The sequence below is a fragment of the Hippocampus bargibanti genome, linkage group LG04 (assembly GCF_051943395.1).
Source record: "Hippocampus bargibanti isolate YZ-2025 linkage group LG04, ASM5194339v1, whole genome shotgun sequence".
NCBI classification, from domain to species: domain Eukaryota; kingdom Metazoa; phylum Chordata; class Actinopteri; order Syngnathiformes; family Syngnathidae; genus Hippocampus; species Hippocampus bargibanti.
The window spans coordinates 15,610,019-15,630,610 of record NC_142737.1 but is presented as its reverse complement, the minus strand read 5'-3'; the positions used below and the strand labels follow the sequence as shown (position 1 = coordinate 15,630,610).

At 40.2% G+C, this 20,592-nt stretch overlaps 3 protein-coding genes across 4 annotated transcripts in view; 2 read left to right on the top strand and 1 right to left on the bottom strand.

Moving 5' to 3' along the window:
- The first annotated feature begins 1,112 nt into the window (after positions 1–1,112).
- Positions 1,113–10,490, top strand: LOC148899219 (acyl-CoA dehydrogenase family member 11). The gene is given in 15 exon segments (XM_088994304.1): positions 1,113–1,496; positions 2,757–2,980; positions 3,070–3,169; positions 4,915–5,032; positions 5,224–5,366; positions 6,650–6,802; positions 7,540–7,634; positions 7,729–7,828; positions 8,837–8,977; positions 9,052–9,144; positions 9,297–9,386; positions 9,389–9,418; positions 9,636–9,807; positions 9,895–9,961; positions 10,033–10,490. Coding segments are annotated over 15 exon segments (1,938 nt in total). The 5' UTR covers positions 1,113–1,223; the 3' UTR covers positions 10,172–10,490.
- Positions 10,491–10,863: 373 nt separating this feature from the next.
- slc8b1 (solute carrier family 8 member B1) lies at positions 10,864–19,590 on the top strand. Its single transcript, XM_088994300.1, has 15 exons — positions 10,864–11,273; positions 12,201–12,353; positions 12,640–12,692; positions 12,981–13,038; positions 13,468–13,573; positions 13,661–13,828; positions 13,926–14,039; positions 14,992–15,066; positions 16,727–16,857; positions 16,934–17,075; positions 17,354–17,475; positions 17,584–17,737; positions 17,815–17,895; positions 18,068–18,132; positions 18,993–19,590. Exons 1-15 carry the CDS (start codon positions 11,112–11,114, stop codon positions 19,182–19,184), a joined length of 1,776 nt encoding a protein of 591 aa, XP_088850426.1. The 5' UTR covers positions 10,864–11,111; the 3' UTR covers positions 19,185–19,590.
- A 143-nt stretch (positions 19,591–19,733) lies between these two features.
- Positions 19,734–20,592, bottom strand: part of tpcn1 (two pore segment channel 1) — a 31,330-nt gene continuing 30,471 nt past the window's right edge. For both annotated transcript variants that reach the window (XM_088994298.1, XM_088994297.1), the window contains one exon: positions 19,734–20,412. In XM_088994298.1, the coding sequence (XP_088850424.1) occupies positions 20,269–20,412 (144 nt within the window). In that variant the 3' untranslated portion in view covers positions 19,734–20,268. The remainder of the gene's footprint in view (positions 20,413–20,592) is intronic.

Sequence of the window (20,592 nt, the reverse complement as noted above, 5' to 3'; positions counted from 1 at the left end):
GTGTTGACATTTCTGTCGCGAGACCATGATTTGTTATAATTGGTTTTGTAAATAAAACCTCGTTTTTTTAAATTAAGCTGAGTTTTTAATGTTGGTCATGACCTTGGCACTTGGAATATGTACTTGGTGTAAAAAGTTGAAGTACTGTATTGTCATTTATAACACGAATGCTTTTATTTTGGAAACGAAGAGTTGGTGAACATAAACAAAACAGCTCCGTTGCTAGGTAAGATCGCCTCTTTTCACCGACGTCTTTTTTTACGCGTGACTTCATGCTCACATCAAGACATAAACATCACATGATAATATTTACATTTCCCATGAGGTGTCCGTCGATTTAAATACCTCATACAAAAACTAGTAATGAAACTTTAATTGTTATCCTGGTGCTTGTGAAGATCGGCTAACTATCGTCAGAGGAGCTGAGAATGCTAGGTTGTATTATCTTTGCAAGAAAAATACATTGAAAATGAATCAGCATGTTCCTATGCACCAATAAAATGAAATAATGAACTTTGACCCCGATTTGAAATATACGTGTACTGATTTGAATAGCAGACAATTGGGCTTTTTACTTGTTTTGTTGAGATGCAAGGGCAACATTTTTCGAATGAAACAAGAAAAAACGCATTGAAAGATGAAAAGTAGATTTTTTTAGATGTGATTATATTTACAAAGTCCGAGCAAAAACTACTGTACACAACTTAAAATACTGCGTCACACAGAACAAGAGGGACTGGCTGCAGAAAAGGCCTCTGTTTGCCAGAGTTGCTCATCCTCACCTGGTCTCCTTTACCTCCGTGCTATTGTTTTCTATTCAAACTCTCACGTGCATACAAATTTGGAACAGGAACTGCAATACAGGTCAAGGACTTTGCTCAATTTACAATATACTATCTGTTTCCGTACAAGGCGACAATTTTGTAAATGAATCAAAGTGAAGTGACGCAGTGGCCCGGTGGTTAGCCCTTTGACATCCCAGTCTTGGGTTCGATCCCAGTTCTGGCTTTCCTGTGTGGAGTTTGCATGCTCTCCTATCTGCATAGGTCTTCTCCCACATTCCAAAACATGCACGGTAGGCTGATCCCCCCCGCATGACCTTTGGGATAAACCGGATGGGAAATAATATAGATGGATGGAATGAAGTCTTGTATTTCTGACCCCCCCAAACCCACACACACACCTATCTCCCTTTACAGTGGAGAGTGCCTTGACACAGAGTCATGTCGGCCCTATGGCGCTGCCAGGCTGCCTGCTGCAGTAGCTGGAAAGTGCTCTGTGGTGTCACCAGCCCCCCCATCCGCATCAGATGTGTTGTAACCATTGAAGCAACCAGGAGACCAGCTGAGAATGTGCAACTCTGGCAAACAGAGGCAACTCTGCCCTTTTCTGCAGCCAGGTTGGGATCTTTCTTTCAGGACCGACCTGTACTCAGGAACCCTTTTCAGGAAGATGCGTTATTGAGGGGATACCTGAGGAGACACCTTCCTCATGAGGTGAGCAAAGACCATGAAGACTAATGAATGTTGAAGTCGCTGTCAGGCAGAAATTTCAAAGAAAACATTGATTGTTTTGTGCCCCAAGGTAAAGCTTTATTTATACTGTATACTGTATAGTACAGGGTGAGCCAAAAAGATGCGTACCCATGAAAATTTTAATTGTGGTTTTGATTAAAAAGCTATTTATGTCAAATTACAACCACACATTATTCGGTTCATGGCAGACCATTCACCAGAGTTCCAGCTACTTCTGTCAATTTTTAGTCAATCTTCTTTCGGGAGAAAACATTGCTGCAGTGAGGGACTCAGGAGGACGCATGTTTTTGGGTCACCCTCCCGAAAGAGGAGTGTGTAAAAGTGATTGACAACTATGTCAGACGAGTACAGGTTTGCTTGCAAAGAAATGGTGGACATTTGGAACACATCTTGGGAAAGCCATAAATTGACTAAAATTTGGCAGAAGTTACTGAAACTCTGGTGAATGGTCTTCCATAAACTGACTAATGTGTGGTTGTAATTTGAAATAAATAGCTATTTAATCAAAGCCAGAATTGACACTTTCATTGGTACGCATCTTTTTGGGTCACCCTTTACATTTCATACAGAAGGCAACTCAGTGTGCTTCACACAGCCAAAACACAATACCTAAAATAATTTTCAGACACAACATTCAGAAGCAAATCAGAGAAAAGAAAAACATGTTACTATTACTACTATTTTGCACAGCCACTCTCATTTCAAGCTCACATACCTCCAGATGCATATAACTTCCAAATGAACAATTTTTTTCTGAAGGAAGAAGAGAGTTTAAGGTTTCTAATGCTGTATTGAATGTTTATGCAGCCCTACAACTTAATATTCTGTCGATCCTGCAATCTTTAGTGAAAATGACAAAAACCCTGGCACTGCAGTGGACACATTTTTGCACATGATCTGGCAGTGAATGAGTTAAACGACCTTCAATTATAAGAAAAACGGTTTTAAAACTGTATTTAAACTCAGGGTTGACTTCACTTACAAGAGTTAGAGACACATGTAATATTTCAACTACAATATGTATTTTGCTTGTTACTGCGTTCCTATAATCTTGCAAAATAGTAAAATTCTTCAACATTCTTACAGTGTTTTTTTCCATTGATTTAATTTTATTCAAAGGTTTTATTTGCGGCAACCGTATTATTTTTGTAACCTGATGATTTTGCTTCTTGCTGTTTGAAAATATAAAGTCTGTTCCATATCCACATGTTTGTTTCCTAGGAAGTATTCTCAGACTTGTGTGCCTTTGGCAAGCATGTGGCGACCGAGGTGGACAGGTGGGGAAGGGAATGTGAGGTCACCCCCCCTTGTTTGGCGCACTTTGACCCTTGGGGACGCAGAGTGGACCACATCGTGACTTCCCCAGCATGGAAACGTATGAAAGAGTTGTCGGCGCAGGAGGGATTGGTCAGCATCGCTTATGAGAAGCCATTTGGAGAGTGGAGGTCTGTACCCCACAAATTTAGCTCTAACCACTGAATAAGTATGGTTGTCATTGACAAAATAAATTGATTCAAGTGTGTTTTTGTTCCAGCCGGGTCTATCAGATGTGCAAGTTGTACATTTTCTCCCCCTCCTCTGGCCTCTACACTTGTCCTCTGGCCATGACAGACGGAGCTGCCAAAGTCATTCAGGTAAATAAAGTCTCACTTTTACAAGAGGTATGAGAAACCTCCCTATTTCTGGGCTTAGCACAGCAGTGGAGCGGTGCTTCTGTAACAGTGAACAATCACATCCTAAAATAGAAGAACATTTACTTCAATAAAGTTGATGTACAAATTTCATTCGGCAATTTATAACACATATAGTCAGAGAACCATTTCAACATCAAAACCACGTTTTTTTTTTATTGAGATAAGAGTTGATGCTAATGGTACATTGTTTAATCTGTCAGTTACTTGCATGCCATAAACCAGGGGTCGGGAACCTATGGCTCGCGAGCCATATATGGCTCTTTTGACGATTGCATATGGCTCGCCGATAAAACTACAGTAAAGTCTCGTTATATCGATATTCAAGGGAGTCCGAAAAAATATCGATATAACCGGGACTATCGATATATCCGACCCTGTTTGCATGTAATTTTCTCCGTGTGTGCATAGAAATAGTATCGATATAACCGCGACTATCGATATATCCGATATCGATATAACGAAACTTTACTGTATATACATATTCTCGTTTTTTTCGCCGTTGATTTCCCGTTGGGGCTGCAGTTGGCGGAAAGCGCAATTTTGATTGGATGACACTGGCCGTCAGTCGAACCAGGTAAACGGCCCTTTAAATGAGCCCCACGAGTGCACTTCAGCTTGAATTCACCGTTCGGATTCGAATTTGCAATGAAACAACACCATCGATGAAACAGTTGAATGTCCGTGACATTTTAACAAGCCCCATGTTAACGTTAGCATCAACATACTTCTGCGAGAAGTCGATTGCAGATAGCAAGTGTGGAAGCTTATGAGCCGTGCTCAGGCTAGCTAGCAGTAACTCCGCCTCCGGACCGGCAAGTTGAATTTCATTCCGATCGTTTGCCTGGATTTTTACTCATCACGAGGAACGGAAAACCATTCATGTTAACGGTGAGTACTATCACAAAGTTAGTTTGAATAATCCATTCTGATATTTTGTTGAAAAGTGGCCGCGCGTGTTTGCGTGTGTGTGCGTTTCTAAATATTTTACTTTTATGGCTCTCTTAGTCAAATTTACATTTCACAGCAGCTAAGTGATGAAAGTTTGATGAAAGGAAAGTAAGAAGTAGAAAAACAAAATACAAGAGCTGCTGTAAAGACAGCCACTCTTGCGGTGCCATCTGGAAGTCAAAAGAACAAAAAAAAAACAACATTACAAAATAATAAGACAACACAAAGACACAGTCAATCAATCTTAAGCACTTTCTGCACCTTTTGTTGTTGTATGAAGCACTTCTAGATGAAAGAGGAAAAGATCAAAGCGTCCTTTTTACCAGTGGATCAGGGACGTCATGGTCTCTTCACCAGTGGATCAAGGACATCATGGTGGAATGTACACGTCGACTACAAGCTAAATGTTGAAAGCAAACACGAAGCTGTAGCATCCATTGACGAAAAGAGATTGCCTCACATCTCCTCTCCCTCATAAATCCACTTCAATTCCAACCCGCGACAGTTCCATATATGCATCCATATATGTGGTTACATTTTATTTTTTATCAACTATAATAATGTTGGTTTTATTTATTTATTCATATATTTATTTCTTTATTTGTGTATTTATTTATTATATACATTGTTTTTGTCACATCGATCTTTCTAACGTAATGTGCCTTGGCCCAATAAAGATCAGGAAACACTGGCTGGAAGCAAGTCAATATCGCGCATGTGTGTGTGTTTCTGTTTAGTCGTTAGGCATTTCTTGGCCCGTAGAAGAAGCCTACAAACGACTAACCAGCCGTAAACCAGAACATTTCTGGACATCAGGACAGTGGATGACAGAAAGACAAGGAGGCTCAGATGTAGGTGAGTTGTGATTATATCACTAAGCCTTTTGTAGTCCCACAGTGGGGAAATTTGCAATTGCTGCTGTAGAGGTAGCCTCACAGGTGGCGCCATGTCGTCCCCAAAAATATTTAGAATAGGTGATTATAAACTGATGAATGAAAAACTCACATCATTGCCCTGACTTACAGCACGCGTGTATGTCTTTTCAGCCAGTGGCACGGAAACAGTGGCTGTCCCGCAAACAGATGGTTGGTATCAACTATTTGGCTTCAAGTGGTTCACCTCTGCCACGGACGCAGACATGACTCTGACACTGGCCAGAGTGTGTGGAAGAGCAGGAACTACCACACAGGTACTGCTTCAACTATTTAAATGTATGTGTGTGTGTGTGTGTGTGTGTGTGTGTGTGTGTGTGTGTGTGTGTGTGTGTGCGTGTGTGTGTGTGTGTGTGTGCGTGTGTGTGTGTGTGTGTGTGTGTGTGTGTGTGTGTGTGCGTGTGCGTGTGTGTGTGTGTGTGTGTGTGTGTGTGTGTGTGTGTGTTTTATGGTTTTATGGCTATTCTTGTGAGGACCACTATTCTTTTATACGCGATATAGTGAGGACATTTTAGACGAGTGAGGCCTTTTTGGCCAGTCCTCACTAGTTTTTAATTGTAAAGGCTTCTAGAGGGTCAAAGTGGAAAACGCAGTTGGGGGGGGGTACATCTGGTGGACAAATGTAACGCTAGTTATTCTCTAAATTTATCAGAAAGGGTGGTGCTCACTCCGGGTAGAGTGAACGCTGGCGCGAATGGCTGCCGCTGCTCACCCGCACAAAAAAAATCATGTGACCGTAAAGTGTCCTTGAAGGTTTTGAAAGGCTGTTAGAAATTAAATGTATTATTATTATTATATGGGGTTACCCGGACCTCACAAAAACATTCAAACAGGAGTGTGTGTGTGTGTGTGTGTGTGTGTGTGTGTGTGTGTGTGTGTGTGTGTGTGTGTGTGTATGACTAGTCTTGTGAGGACCACCTATATTTTATACCATATGTAGTGAGGAAATTTTTGACAAGTGAGGACCTTTTGGCCGGTCCTCACAAGTTTTTCATTCTAAAAGCCAGTTGTTTGAATTTTTTTACTATAAATTTTTTAGAGGGTCTATATATGCATCTGTTAAAGTTTCAGAGAGGTCCTCACAAATTCACCCAAAATGATTTTTTTCTGTGTATTTTCAGTTCACTTGGATACACACGCTTTTTACTCACTGTGTGTGTTTATGTGTGTGTGCGTGGTTAATGAGAGGAAAACGTTCATACCACAAAAAGTACAACGATATTTTAACCAAATTCACACAGTGGTGAGGACTTTGAATGTACCCATTTAGAAACCTCAATGCTGCTGTTATTTCAGTTTCAAGTCCACTTTTTATTGCTTTGTTTTTAAAGCAGTTGAAGTTGGAATGGGGTGACATTTAGTGTTCAAATGTAACACTAGCTCTTCTCTAAACGTATCAGCAACGGTGGTCCTCACTCCTTATCTGGAGTTATCCGGACCTCACAAACCGTTGAAACAGGAATCTGTGTGTGCGTTTGTGTGTGCGTGTGTTTATATGTCAGATAATGAGATTTACCTGATTTTTTTTGTGTTCCTCAAGGGCAGCAGAGGTTTGTCACTGTTCTATGCAGAGGTTAGTCGAGACCAAGATGGCTGTCTGAAAGGGATTGAGGTTCAGAGGCTGAAGGACAAGCTGGGTACCAGACAGATGCCCACAGCCGAGTTATTGCTCAATGGCCTCCGGGCACACAGGGTTAGTTCCCGACAACTGTATAATCAATTGTCATCCTTCATCTTATACAGGACGTGTACCATATTTTCCGGTGTGTAAGGCGCATCAGAGAATAAGGCGCACCTCCAATGAATGCTGTGTTCTCAAACTTGTTCTATATATAAGGCGCACCGGACTATAAGGCGCAACTTCAATGAATGAAAACAGTTTTCCAAATAGAATACATAAATATACATAAGTTTTCCAAATATAAGGCACACCACATTATAAGGCGCCACAGTAGAGGCTGGGGTAACGCACGACTTCGTCTACAGGGGGAAATGGAGTCGATGGCTGCTAGTTGCGAAACCTGTTGTAGCTCAATATCATTTCACTTGGTGCACCTGCGTATAAAATGCAGGGTCATCTTTTCAAGAAAATCAAGGCTTTTGGGTGTGCCTTATACACCGGAAAATATGGTAACTGAAATGCTGTATGAAACAATAATATGGAGTTGTAATTCACACAGTCAAAGGTAATCATTTTACCAGTATGTTCATGCTGGTTGTCGGTCTCAGTGCTCTTCACTGTACTGCATCATAAGGAGCGGGGTTTTCAATACTTTGACATATTTAAATAGGAGCCACACCTCTCACATATGACAACCATATTATTAAATGAATGTAGTAGAACAATAAAATGTCTACTGGGGATATATTTTCAAATTTTTGAAATTCATATCTGATTTGTTCTGTTTATTTACTCTCCTTAATGACCAGCTGTCAGAAGAAGGAAGGGGTGTGGCCTCCATAGCAAACATGCTAACCATAACCAGGATCCACAACAGCATCGCTGCAGCAGCAGCAATGAGAAGGCACAAGACAACTCAAGCACTTAAATGACTTCCTGTCCAAATTTACTCCCTTTGGATTCAGTTGACCCGATTAATGATGCTCATGTGCGCACAGGGTGGTCCAGTTAGCACGTGATTATGCCACTCGCCGCACCGCTTTCGGAAAGCTTCTTAAAGAGCACCCGCTGCATATGCAGACCCTTGCCAGGATGGAGGTAAGTTGTGTGATAAAATCCACCATATTGGATGTGGCAGCTCTAATGATGGACTCGTGCAAGTAATTGGACTCAAGTTAAAGAGCGACAAACAGTTAAATGCATAAAATTGAGGACTATCACACACACGCATGCACGCACACACACACACACACACGGGTACAAACATGCACGCACTCACACACACACACACAAACACGCACGCACACACACACAGCTGTATTTCAACTATAAATGATATAAATATATCTGAACTATATTTGGGATTATTCAGATACATTTTAAATGCTTGTGGATTGTTCATGATCGTTGGTATTCAAAAAAAGTTTTAAAATGATATAAATTGGTCTCATTTAACTCATTTACTGCCTTTCACGAATTTATTCGGGAATTGAAAATACTGTATGATGTAGAGTGCCATTCCCGAATTTGTTCCGGTTTTGTTTTTTGGCTTGTGGCAATGTTTGTTGTTCCATGGCCTCTGGCAATGTTTTTTCCTTTCCACAAGGGGGCAGCATTACTATTTTTCCATGTTAGCGCTTTGTTCCAGCTTCAGCTGTTGTTCAAGCGCTGTATAATCCAATGTGTATTTATTGCATTGTATTTTGGACAGCTGCCCTCATTTCAAACTCATATAAGTCAAGACCCATATCTTCTTCTGTTCCTTTCGGCTTTCCCCTTCAAGGAGTCGCCACAGCAAATCAGTGTCCTCCATCTTTAGAGGTTTGATCCGCATGTAACTTGGGAATTAACTCTTTGCTTCTGATGAAAGAAGAGAGTCTAAAGTTGTTTTACGCTGCATTGAATGTTTATGTAGTCCTAAAATTCAATATTCTGTGGGTCCTGGAATTCGAGTGACAATGACAAAAACCCTGGCACTGGAGTAGACACATTTTTGCACGTCTGGCAACGAATGAGTTAAGTTGTGTTACTAAAGTGGTACTTGGTGTGTGTTGACTTTCTGTATTCACCTTGTGTATCATATCATTATCCTTGTGACATATGCAGGTGGAGAGTCGTGGAGCTTTCCTTTTGGTGATGGATGTCTGCCGCCTTTTGGGACGAGAGGAGAATGGCATTGCCACCCAATTTGATACACACCTCTTACGTCTCCTCACACCTGTTGTCAAACTCTACACTGCCAAACAGGTGAGCACAAGTGCTTTGGACTAGCCAAATGTTGTCCAAGTGAGTCTGGACTCTGAGCTGGTGTTTAATTTCAGGCAGTTGCTGTGGTGTCCGAGGGTTTGGAGAGCTTTGGCGGGCAGGGCTACATCGAGGACACCGGGCTGCCAGGACTACTTCGGGATGCACAGGTCAACGCCAACCCAAATTTTCTTATGGCAGTGTTCATAACACCTTCCACATGCACATCAAATTATGACCTTAAAAGTTGCAGAGTTACACTACTTGAATTCAGATGTTGAATGAAGACACTTTTTTGTCTGTTTTTCTTTCTCTGTGTTAGGTGCTGAGCATATGGGAAGGTACAACAAATGTTTTGTCCCTGGACGTGCTGCGCTGTGTGAATCGGAGCTCAGGAATGGTTCTCCATACTTAGTTCTCCATACTTACTTCACTCATGTCAAAGTAAAAGCCTGTTGGAAAAATTTGTCAAGCGAGTCCACCAACGACAGTCAAACAGGAATTACAGTATCAAATGATGCAGTATGTGTGTGTTCTTTGTGTGTGTGTGTGTGTGTGTGTGTGTGTGTGTGTGTGTGTGTGTGTGTGTGTGTGTGTGTGTGTGTGTGTGTGTGTGTGTGTGTGTGTGTGTGTGTGTGTGTGTGTGTGTGTGTGTGTGTAGTCTCTGCTCGCAGCAGCTTCAAGTGTCTCCTCTCTGGACCCAGCTATTAGAGCAGTCAACAGGTCTCTGTCTGAACTAGAAGGCTTTGTCCAGGAGGCATCCACCAAAGTGCCAGGCTACCTTGAACTAGCAGCCAGAGACTTAGCATACAGTTTGGCTCGCATCTACACAGGTAGGATGATAAATGAAAACATAGAGTACTATTGAAGAGATTAAAGTAACGTCCTTTAACTTCACACATCCTTCTCCTTAATCATAGGTGCTCTTCTTATTGATCATGCAAGTTGGAAAGGAGCATCTCCAGCTGACATCTATGCAGCCGCCAGGTAAAAAAAAGGGTAAAAAAAGGAAAAAAGGGTGTAAAAAAAAGTTAGAATTCTTTATATCACTTCATCAGGTGGTGTGAACAAGACTTAAGCATTGTGGCATTTAACAAGGTGCGAGGATGCTACAATGCCAACTGTCCAAGCCTTGATTCAGCGCTAGTTTATGACCAGGGAACTGAGAGTGAAAACTCATCTACACTGGACTTCTAACATTGACAAAGCATTTCCTCTTTATTAGTTACTATATCATACCTTTGCAGTTTTTCAGCAAGTGAAATTTTTATTGAGTTAAAACGTCTATTTGTATTATGTAATATTACGGACATGGAACTATAACCTAATGGCATTTCATTTGTGTCCTTAACTGTAAATGTTTCTGTGCTCTGTATTAAACGTTCAAGTTGTACAGTTTGGAGCATTTTGGTTGGTTTCAATGGTAAAGTTCAACTGCTGTGGTGACTTATCAAACTTGGAAATCGTGGGAATTTTTCCAAGATATGCCCACAATAAACAATATTTGACATTTCAACTTTTCTTTTGGTACGTCGGTGTAGTCTCCCATTGCTTATGTCAAACTACGCTTTTGTTTTGTCCAAAATTATACATCAGGTTCGTCTGAATGCATTTAAATAAATAATGTAGTTGTGTTTTGTTTTTTTGTTTTTTGCGAAGGAGGTCGTGTGTGTGTGTGTTGTGATGGAAATCGTTGATTTTTTTGTTTTAATACAGAATTTTTTGCATTCCAACAACATTTCTTTGTCATTGTAATCGTGTTTTAACTACAGTAATAATATTTTACATTCCAATAATACTTCTTTGTCAGTGAAATTATTAACTTTACGAAAAGTCTTTGAAGGAACCACACGTATTTCATGTCTAATGGGCGGGACTTCCTTTCTGTATCTATCCAGAATCCCGGACATTTTTAACAGTCGCGCGTGGAAAGGCAGCCACAGAATAATACTTTAATGCTTCGCGAATGTGCAGCTATCCAAGAATCGATCTCCGTTTTAATGTCCGTCGAAAATAATTTTATTTCAATTTTATCAGAAAACGGAATACGATAGGAAGGCAGCCACTGCTTTCGTCTTGTGTGTAGCTGTCACCAGCATGGACGTGGTTCCTGGATAAAAGAAAGAAAACCAAAGTAATGTCTGTGGCGACTCTGTTATGTCTCCTGGTTGGGACATTGTTGTCCCAGCAAGCCATCTCGGACTTCTCTGTCACCCCGATCCGCACAGGCGTGGAAGTAAACGGAGGGTACGTGAATGCCTCATTGGACGCCGTGTCTCGGATAAACAACAAGGACGAGGTTTGTGCGATAAGAATTGAACGTGAACTGTCTGTCCCTCCTTATTTTGGGTTTTGTGGACACAATCGTTATGAAGTGTTTCTTTGGAAAATATGCAGTCGTTAAGTCAAATGTAACACGCTGTCAGCAGATTTGGGTCACGTGACCACAGGCAATAATGACAGCGAAAGTCATGTTTCTACCTGTACTAATACTTGTTGATATAAAAAGGAACCCACGAAAGTACACTACTGGATATTTCACATATACAATCAATTAGTTCATGTAATGAATGATTTTACAATGTGAAAACACCAGATAGTTTTCAATATTACATATTAGCATTACGCACGAAAAATATCAACTTCATCCTTTAATACTAATTATAATACGATAAAAATGAATTTTATATTACGGTTATAATTGCCCTGCAAAATCATAGTACCAAAGGAAATACAGACAAGATTTGGAGGACAGATTTTTTTAAAAGGAAAAACACACGAAGACCATAATTTAGAGTTTGCATTGTTCATTTCATAATTGCATTCAACATATATTATTTTGCTAATATATTTAAAGGCCGAATTTTTCTTGTTGAAAAAAAATATAATTGATGAGCTATATTTGCATGTGCTATATTTTTATTATTATTTTATTATATTCTTATTATATTCTTATTATGATTATTACCTTTTTAAATCAATACATGATAACACACTGTTGGCAAATACAAATCAATATTTTCATCGATGCACACAACAAGAAACGTCATTTTTGTCCACAAAATAATGACAGATTCTTCATGTCTGATATTGAATGCCTGATATGTAGATGTCCTCTGATTAATTTTTCCCACAATAAATACCTACAGTAAACAAATTGAACGTAGAGAGGAATAATGACAGCGGATATACTGTATATGGCATACAAATGTGTTTGTGTGTTCAGTGTGATCATGTGATGAATGTCAGCGCTGCGGACCGCTGCGCGTTCATCAAGAACACGCCTGACTGCAGCTTGGAAGATGGCTTCGTCAACTATCTTCAAGTGGCCTTCTGTCTGCTTCCCCCTGACCTCACACCTCTCACAGTCATTCTTTGCGTAAGACTTGCGCGTGCGTGTCTGTTGTGTGTGTGCGTGTGTGTGTGTGTGTGTGTGTGTGTGTGTGTGTGTGTGTGTGTTTGTACCATTTGAGGAAGTCTGGGGGAATTTGAATTTGTTTGTCGGAACGGTGGGGTTTTCTCTGTCCCACATCATACTTTGCAACACAAGGTGACCAATGTAAATACACATTGCTTTTTGTTCCGCAGCGCATGTTTCGTTTACACGTTGAAAAAGAAAACATGAAAAAAATGTCTGATATTTACTTCCCTCTGATTCTCCACAGATTACGTGGTTGTTCTTTTTGTTCATCATACTTGGCCTCATCGCATCAAAGTTGTAAGTCTTTTTTTTTTGTCTAAAGTTTGTGGTGGCCTGTTAGGTTTCACGGCCGTATTCTTTTTTTCTTCCTTAATTACAGATAGAATGTGAATTGATCCATTTGTTCTGTAATTTTGTTTCGGTCACATGCACATCACACTGTCAACTGATCATTTATTTTGCTTCACTGGAGTGATTTTGAAAGTGGACCATGTTCTGCGTTTCCGCTTCATGACACAAAAGAGGAACTGTTGTGTCCATTTGGAAAATATTTCTTCCGTAACCGAGTTCTTTGTTCCTCCACAGTTTTTGTCCCAACCTGTCTGCGATCTCCACAAGTCTGCACCTCACTCACAACGTCGCTGTATCCTTCAACACCAGCCCCTCTGTTTGTGTTTTGTGTTGTGTTGCTTGGTGTTTCACCACCAATCGCAACAAAACTGGCACTCATGCAATGTGATGGGAATCTACGAGTCATCTTTAAAAATTCTACATTTCCACAGATATTTTTTGGGCAATACATCAAATCCCAGACCAAATGACTGAGGTAAAATAAATAAAATAAAAGCAAATAAAAGACCCAGCAAACAGGATGTAGTGTGATGTAGTTCTGCAACCTAGTTACATAATCTATCCCAACACTGCATGCAGATGAAGAAGAAAAGGATCTCGACAGGCCAAAACCATCACAAGGTTGTTTGTCAGCTAACATGTACGGTCCATAATCTTTTTTTGTTTGTTTTATTTTTGTTTTTTTTGTCCACAATCTCCTTGACTAATATCTTTTTTCAAGGGTGTGACTTTCTTGGCACTTGGAAATGGAGCTCCGGACATCTTTAGTGCCATCGCGGCATTCTCCCGCCCTCACACTGCTGGACTGGCGGTCGGAGCTTTATTTGGTGCGACACACACACACACACACGCACGATAAGATTCGGTATGAATCTGAAGCGCGTGCAAATGATCCACTTTGTCGTTTTTGGAAGGCGCCGGTGTATTTGTCACCACAATTGTTGCTGGCAGCGTGGCGCTGGTCAAACCGTTCGCCGTACCCTCGCGTCCTTTCTTGCGTGACGTCATCTTCTACATGGTAGCAGTCTTCTGGACTTACCTCATCCTGTACAGAGGAACGACCACACTGGCAGAAACACTGGGTATAGATGGAGACATTTTGCACCCCCCATGACATCCCCTTAGCTTGATTTCTCTTGTAGCGTTCATAACATTTATTGTGGGTTTATTTTTTTGTAGGCTATTTGGGCTTCTACGTGGTGTATGTTTTGACAGTAGTCGTCAGTGCCTACATCTATAGCAGACAAAAGTATGTGCGTGGCGCGAGCGTCGACAGTGTTCAACATATTCAAGGTTTGACACACACACACACACACACACACACACACACACACACACACACACACACACACACACACACACACACACACACACACACACACACACACACACACACACACACACACACACACACACACACACACACACACACACACACACGCACACGCACACACACATTCCTCTTTCAATGGTTTTGTGAAGTCCCGATAACTCCAGATAAAGGAGTGAGGACCACCGTTGCTGATAAGTTTAGAGAAGAACTAGTGTTACATTTGAACACTAAATGTCACCCCATTTCCCACTTCAACTTCTTTAAAAACAAAGCAATAAAAAGTGGACTTGAAACTGAAATAACAGCAGGAGCGAGGTTTCTGAATAGGTACATTCAACGTCCTCACCCCTGCAGTGAATTTGGTTAAAATATCATTTGACTTTTTGTGGTATGAACTTTATCCTCTCATGAACCGTCCCATGAATAGTCGTCAGTGCCTACATCTATAGCAGACAAAAGTATGTGCGTGGCGCGAGCGTCGACAGTGTTCAACATATTCAAGGTTTGACACACACACACACACACACACACACACACACACACACACACACACACACACACACACACACACACACACACACACACACACACACACACACACACACACACACACACACACACACACACACACATAAAACGTAAAGTGAGTAAAAAGTGTATGTATCCTCGTGAAATGAAAATACACACCAAAAAAATCTTTTGGGGTGAATTTGTGAGGACCTTTCTGAAACTTTAACAGATGCATATATAGACCCTCGAGAAGCCTTTAGAATGAAAAACTTGTGAGGACTGGCCTAAAGGTCCTCACTACATATGGTATAAAATGTTAGTGGTCCTCACAAGACTAGTCATACAAACACACACACGCAAAGCAATAGAACTTCATTCAATGAATTTTTGTTTTTTCTGCAGGGGGGCTCGAATCGTCCGACTTGTACGATAACGACGTTCACTGTCTGCTCGCTGAGACAGACCAAGAAGAATATGGTAAGAAACTGTCCAAAAAGTTCAATGCTACGCTTCAAGGATGAACCTAAAGTGCATCATCTGTGGTGGCACAGTAGGGGAGTGGTTGTGCACGTTAGCCTCACCGCTCTCCATGTATGGGAGTATAAATCTGGTCCAGAGTGGTTATTTGGACAACCAGGGAAAGCCCCAGTGGGCCTTGTGGCCGCTATATGAAACATTATATTCATTCCCTCTGGCCTGTGGATCCATTTTGAAATCAACAGATACATTGTGGACAGTTTACCACGTAATTAGGTTACCGGTTGCATGAAAGGGTTAACTGAGGGCATCACCAAGTTGCCCCTAATTGGCAATATGCTACTTAGCTACCTATCTAGCTAGCTGCCTAGCTAGCTATCTAGCTATTTGCTATCTGGCTGGCTAGCTAGCTATTGATTTGCTATCTATTTGCTATCTGGCTCACTAGCTAGCTATTAGGTAAATAACTATCTAAAAAAGTTATCCTCTGACTGTAAAGTGACTTTAAGATTTATTATTATTATTATGATTATTATTATTATTATTATTACTACCACTACTATTATTACTACTCCTACTACGACTACTACTACTACTACTACTACTAACAATAATAATAATAATAATTATTATTATTATATTAATAATTATTATAATAATACTGATACTAATACTAACAATAATAATAATAATAATAATAATAATTATTATTATTATTATTATTATATCAATAATAATAATTATTATAATAATACTGATACTAATACTGATATTACTACTACTACTACTACTAGTACTACTACTACTACTACTACTACTACTACTACAACAATAATAATAATAATAATGATATTTATGGGTTTATTGTTCTGGTGTTTCTTGTTCTGTTAATTGTAGAGTGCCCTTAGGTGATTTGAAAGGCGCTTGTAAATTAAATGTATTATTATTATTATTATTATTATTATTATTATTATTATTATAATTATTATTATTATTACCATTACTACTACTACTACTACTACTACTTCTTCTTTTCCTTTCGGCTTTTCCCTTCAAAGGGTCGCCGCAGCAAATCAGTGTCCTCCATGTTTAGAGGTATGATCCGCATGTTTGTTTTGGCCAAGCTTTTATGTCGGATGCCTTTCCTGACACAACCCTCTGTATTTTTCCGGGCTTGGGACCGGCACAAGAAGACTTATGTCCTTTTGTGGCTACAGAACTACTACTACTACTACTACTACTATAATAATAATAATAATAATAATAATAATAATAATAATAATAATAATAATAATAATAATAATAATAATAATAATACAGTAAAGTCTCGTTATATCGATATTCAAGGGAGTCCGAAAAAATATCGATATAACCGGGACTATCGATATATCCGACCCTGTTTGCATGTAATTTTCTCCGTGCGTGCATAGAAATAGTATCGATATAACCGGGACTATCGATATATCCGATATCGATATAACGAGACTTTACTGTAATAATAATAATAATTCCTTGACCAGCACAAAAACGAGGAAAATGTCATTTTATCAATGTAAGATTTAGTTTTATGTTCTTTTTTTTTTTTTGGTTTGCTTTCGTTCAGTATATGAATGTTGATTCCAATTGAGGAGCACCTTTTGCATTTGTGGTTTGCTTTCAGAGTCGGAGTACAGGCCGCTCCTTCAATACCCCGAGTCCACCGGCCGCATCTTGTTGAGCTCTCTCAACCCGGTGGACAACCGGAAGTGGAGGAGAAAAAACTGGAAGTGGAGAGTCCTCAAAGTTTTCAAGGTGCGCCAAAAACAGACGCACCAAATCCAATTGCATGTGAAGCCTTGATTAAATGGCGCCGTGCGCCTCCTCGCAGACCCCCGTGGAGGTCATGCTGCTGCTGTGCATCCCCGTTGTAGATCTTGATAAAGAAGACAGGAACTGGAGACGACCTCTCAACTGTCTTCATTTGATCACTGCCCCGCTCATGTGTGTCCTCGCTTTCCAGTCTGGAATTTGTAAGTGGGAAGACAAAATGAACTCTTTGCGCTATGATTGACAAGATCTCACTGTGGGATATCAGACGATGTGTCCTCACTAACTGGATTATTTATTTATTTCTTGATTTATATATACCTTTTGAGACATCAACATTAAATAGTGTTTGGGAGAGCAAATGCTGATGCTTTCAGGTGACATTTCAATGTGAACCCACAATGCGCGATGGATGACCTTTGAAGTTTGTTGTGTAAACCTGGATGCTTCATCTTGAAATGCACTTGTTCTTTCTGCCCAGTCGGAGATTACTTGATTGAGGGCCAGTTTCCTCTGTGGGTGCTGACTCTCCTCCTAGGGCTCTTTTTATGTGCTATCGTGTTCTGCAGCACCACCAACGAGTGCCCCCCAAGATATCACCCGGTACGTGTGTGTTAAGAATCAAAGGAAATGTCTGAAACACACATCCACTTTCCTTTTTCCCCATACATACTCGCATGATGTTTTCACACATGTGATATATCTCGCTAGATCTTTGCACTTTTGGGCTTCGTGGTGAGCGCAGTGTTGATCAGCGCGGCGGCGTCCGAAGTGGTCAGTATTCTGCACATGCTCGGCGTGGTGCTCAGTCTCAGTAACACCGTGCTGGGCTTGACTCTTCTGGCCTGGGGCAACAGCATCGGAGGTGAGCCCGCTCAGAGAGATTCCGTGTTTGGATGCTATTCGACTAAATAAATAAAATATTCTCTTGTCTTGTATTAGACTGTTTCTCAGACATCACCCTGGCACGACAGGGTTACCCCAGAATGGCCATATCGGCCTGCTTCGGAGGCATCATTTTCAGTATCCTTTTTTTTTTCAATTCACCTGCTCACACTGAACTTTTCAACCTTAGTTTTGGCGTCAAAAGATGAATTTGACACAACAGTTGGACAGTTCAAATTTTTATTTAAATCAAGTCACAGTTTGTCACAAATGACAGGAAACACCAATACCTTAACCGCATTTCCACCAGACATGTTGTTTGGGGTGGGGTTGGGCTGTCTGGTGCAGATGATCAAAACCCACTCGGAAGTGCAGGTAGTTCACACACACACACGCGCACACACATTCAACTCATTCTCACTGTGGGACCTACATTTCATATCTTTGAGCCATTTTGTGACAAAAAACAAAGATGTGTGTGTGTGTGTGTGTATATATATATATATATATATATATATATATATATATATATATATATATATATATATATATATATATATATATATATATATATATATATATATCAAAGTCAAAGTCAGCTTTATTGTCAAATATGCTAGTATGCATGACATACAGCACAGATGAAATGACTGTCCTCTCGGACCCAGCATGCAAGGCACTTATAATGACTTTAACAAACATAATAAACATGAAAACATGAACATACATATAGAGCGAACAAATTAATGAATAACTAGTTTTCAAATTTGAAGTAAAAATAATTAATTATTGTGGTTTACATGGGACAATTAGAAATGTTGGTTAATACTTTAGTAAACGTCATTGAATTTCACAATTTTGATTTGCTTTCGCGGGCCGAATAAAATGATGGGGTGGGCCAGATTCGGCCCCCGGGCCATGACTTTGTCTTTGATGATGCTATTTAAAAAAAATGCACTGCATACATGTGCAAGCACAAAAGATTCTCCATAACTCCCACCAGTAACCCAACTACAACTGTACTGTCATATTAGTCAAGCTTTTGGAGCAATCTTGTGACTTTTTTTTCCAATAGGGTTCCACAGATGAAAACAAATTGGAATTTTACTACCCACGGGTTGAGAACCACTGTTTTCTATATCTGAGCACAAACTAACCCTGTAATATTTGATCTAGCCGTTGCTTATGATCATGTCAGTGACTGATCAATTCATGTCTTTTATTTTTCTTCTCAGCTGGAACCAGAGGGACTGCTGACATGGATCCTGGCAGGATCTCTTGGGTTGTCTTTGGTTCTGTCGTTTGTCATTGTTCCAATGAGCCGCTTTCATTTGGGTTGGCCCTATGGCATTTTCCTACTCATCTTCTACGCCATTTTCCTCATTGTTGCTTTGCTCACAGAGTTTGGCATCATCTATGTAGCATAGATTGTTGATGGGGAGCCTTGCATGAGGAATGGGAAATTGATATACTGGAACCACCATAGAACTCTTTTTATAGTCTACCTGATTGCTACTTTTACATTACTGCTGTATTGAAATCATGGAGCCAAGCAAATTTTACTCAACAAAGCCATAGCATCAATGTACCAGAATTTTTACATATTTTTTAAAATCTCATGACTGACACCGCAATGACCACATGGGTAAAATCAATTCACCATTTCATTTTAAAAGCTATTCTTTTTACCTCTATACAAGACCTAAATGTGCGAAACATGACAATCAAGTCGATTTGGAGGTTATTACAAACGGGAACTACATTGTGCCTTTCATGTACTGTTACACCATTTTGCCTTTTTTTAACTCTTAAATAAAAACATGATTCATTTTGTCCGTGCTTGTGGAGTGGAGCTAAAAAGTCGTGTTTATCGTGCCTGTGATTGTTTTTTTTTCTCGGAGCTGATGAGAAATTAGTTTAAGGCATCGGGTTGAAAGACATAATTTACACAAACCAACTCCAAAAGAAGTCAAGGCGCTGTGCTACACAGAAATATAATTTAATACAGTACAAAGATAGACAAACCGATGACATTTGTTGGTTTTAGTCAATACACAAAACTGACTGAAGGTCAAAAGAATTCAGTAATATTGAATGCGGACTTGGGACAGCTTCATGTATTGCTGCTGAGTGTGCTCACTTTGGAAAACGGTTGCCAGTAAACAGTACTCAATTGTTAAGCAACTAATTACTGTAGTCATAATGTGACATTATCCATGGTAGCATGACTTTGGTTAAACTGAGGTTCTAAAGGAGGCCACAAAAGGCCTCCAGCGTTCATTACATACTGCAATACAAGTATTAACAGGCTCTTCACATTAATGGTCCCTGGAAAATGTCTGTCTGAGCAGTGGATCTGCCGTCCATCCACAGGGAGGCCACTATTTCATCATCTTATTACATCAAGACACCAGACCAGCTCCCACGATGGGGAATGGTGTGTTGAGTGAGTTGGGTGGGAGTAAAAGTCCTGCAGCGATACAATTGTAAGATCACTGCCGCATGAGTTAGTCAGTTAATACTGTAATGTCCAGCATGTGCGTTTAGCTGAGGTGCAGGCACAAAAGGCGGATTGGAGGTGGGACTGTCCATGTCGGGCTCTTGATTTTGATCTAGCTCAGGCAGGTTTCCCCTTGAATACTCTAAATACCACTCCTGGAAGAAAAGGAGGAAGAGAGACACGTCAGGGGATGAACTCACACAAGTTCTTGAGTTAACGATATAGGCTATGTGATTTTAAAAACATATGCAGGACACTGTATGGATATCAATTTTGAACTGGGCCTCTTCCAAATTCAGTTTTATATACGTATACAATACATAGTGATGCCTTGA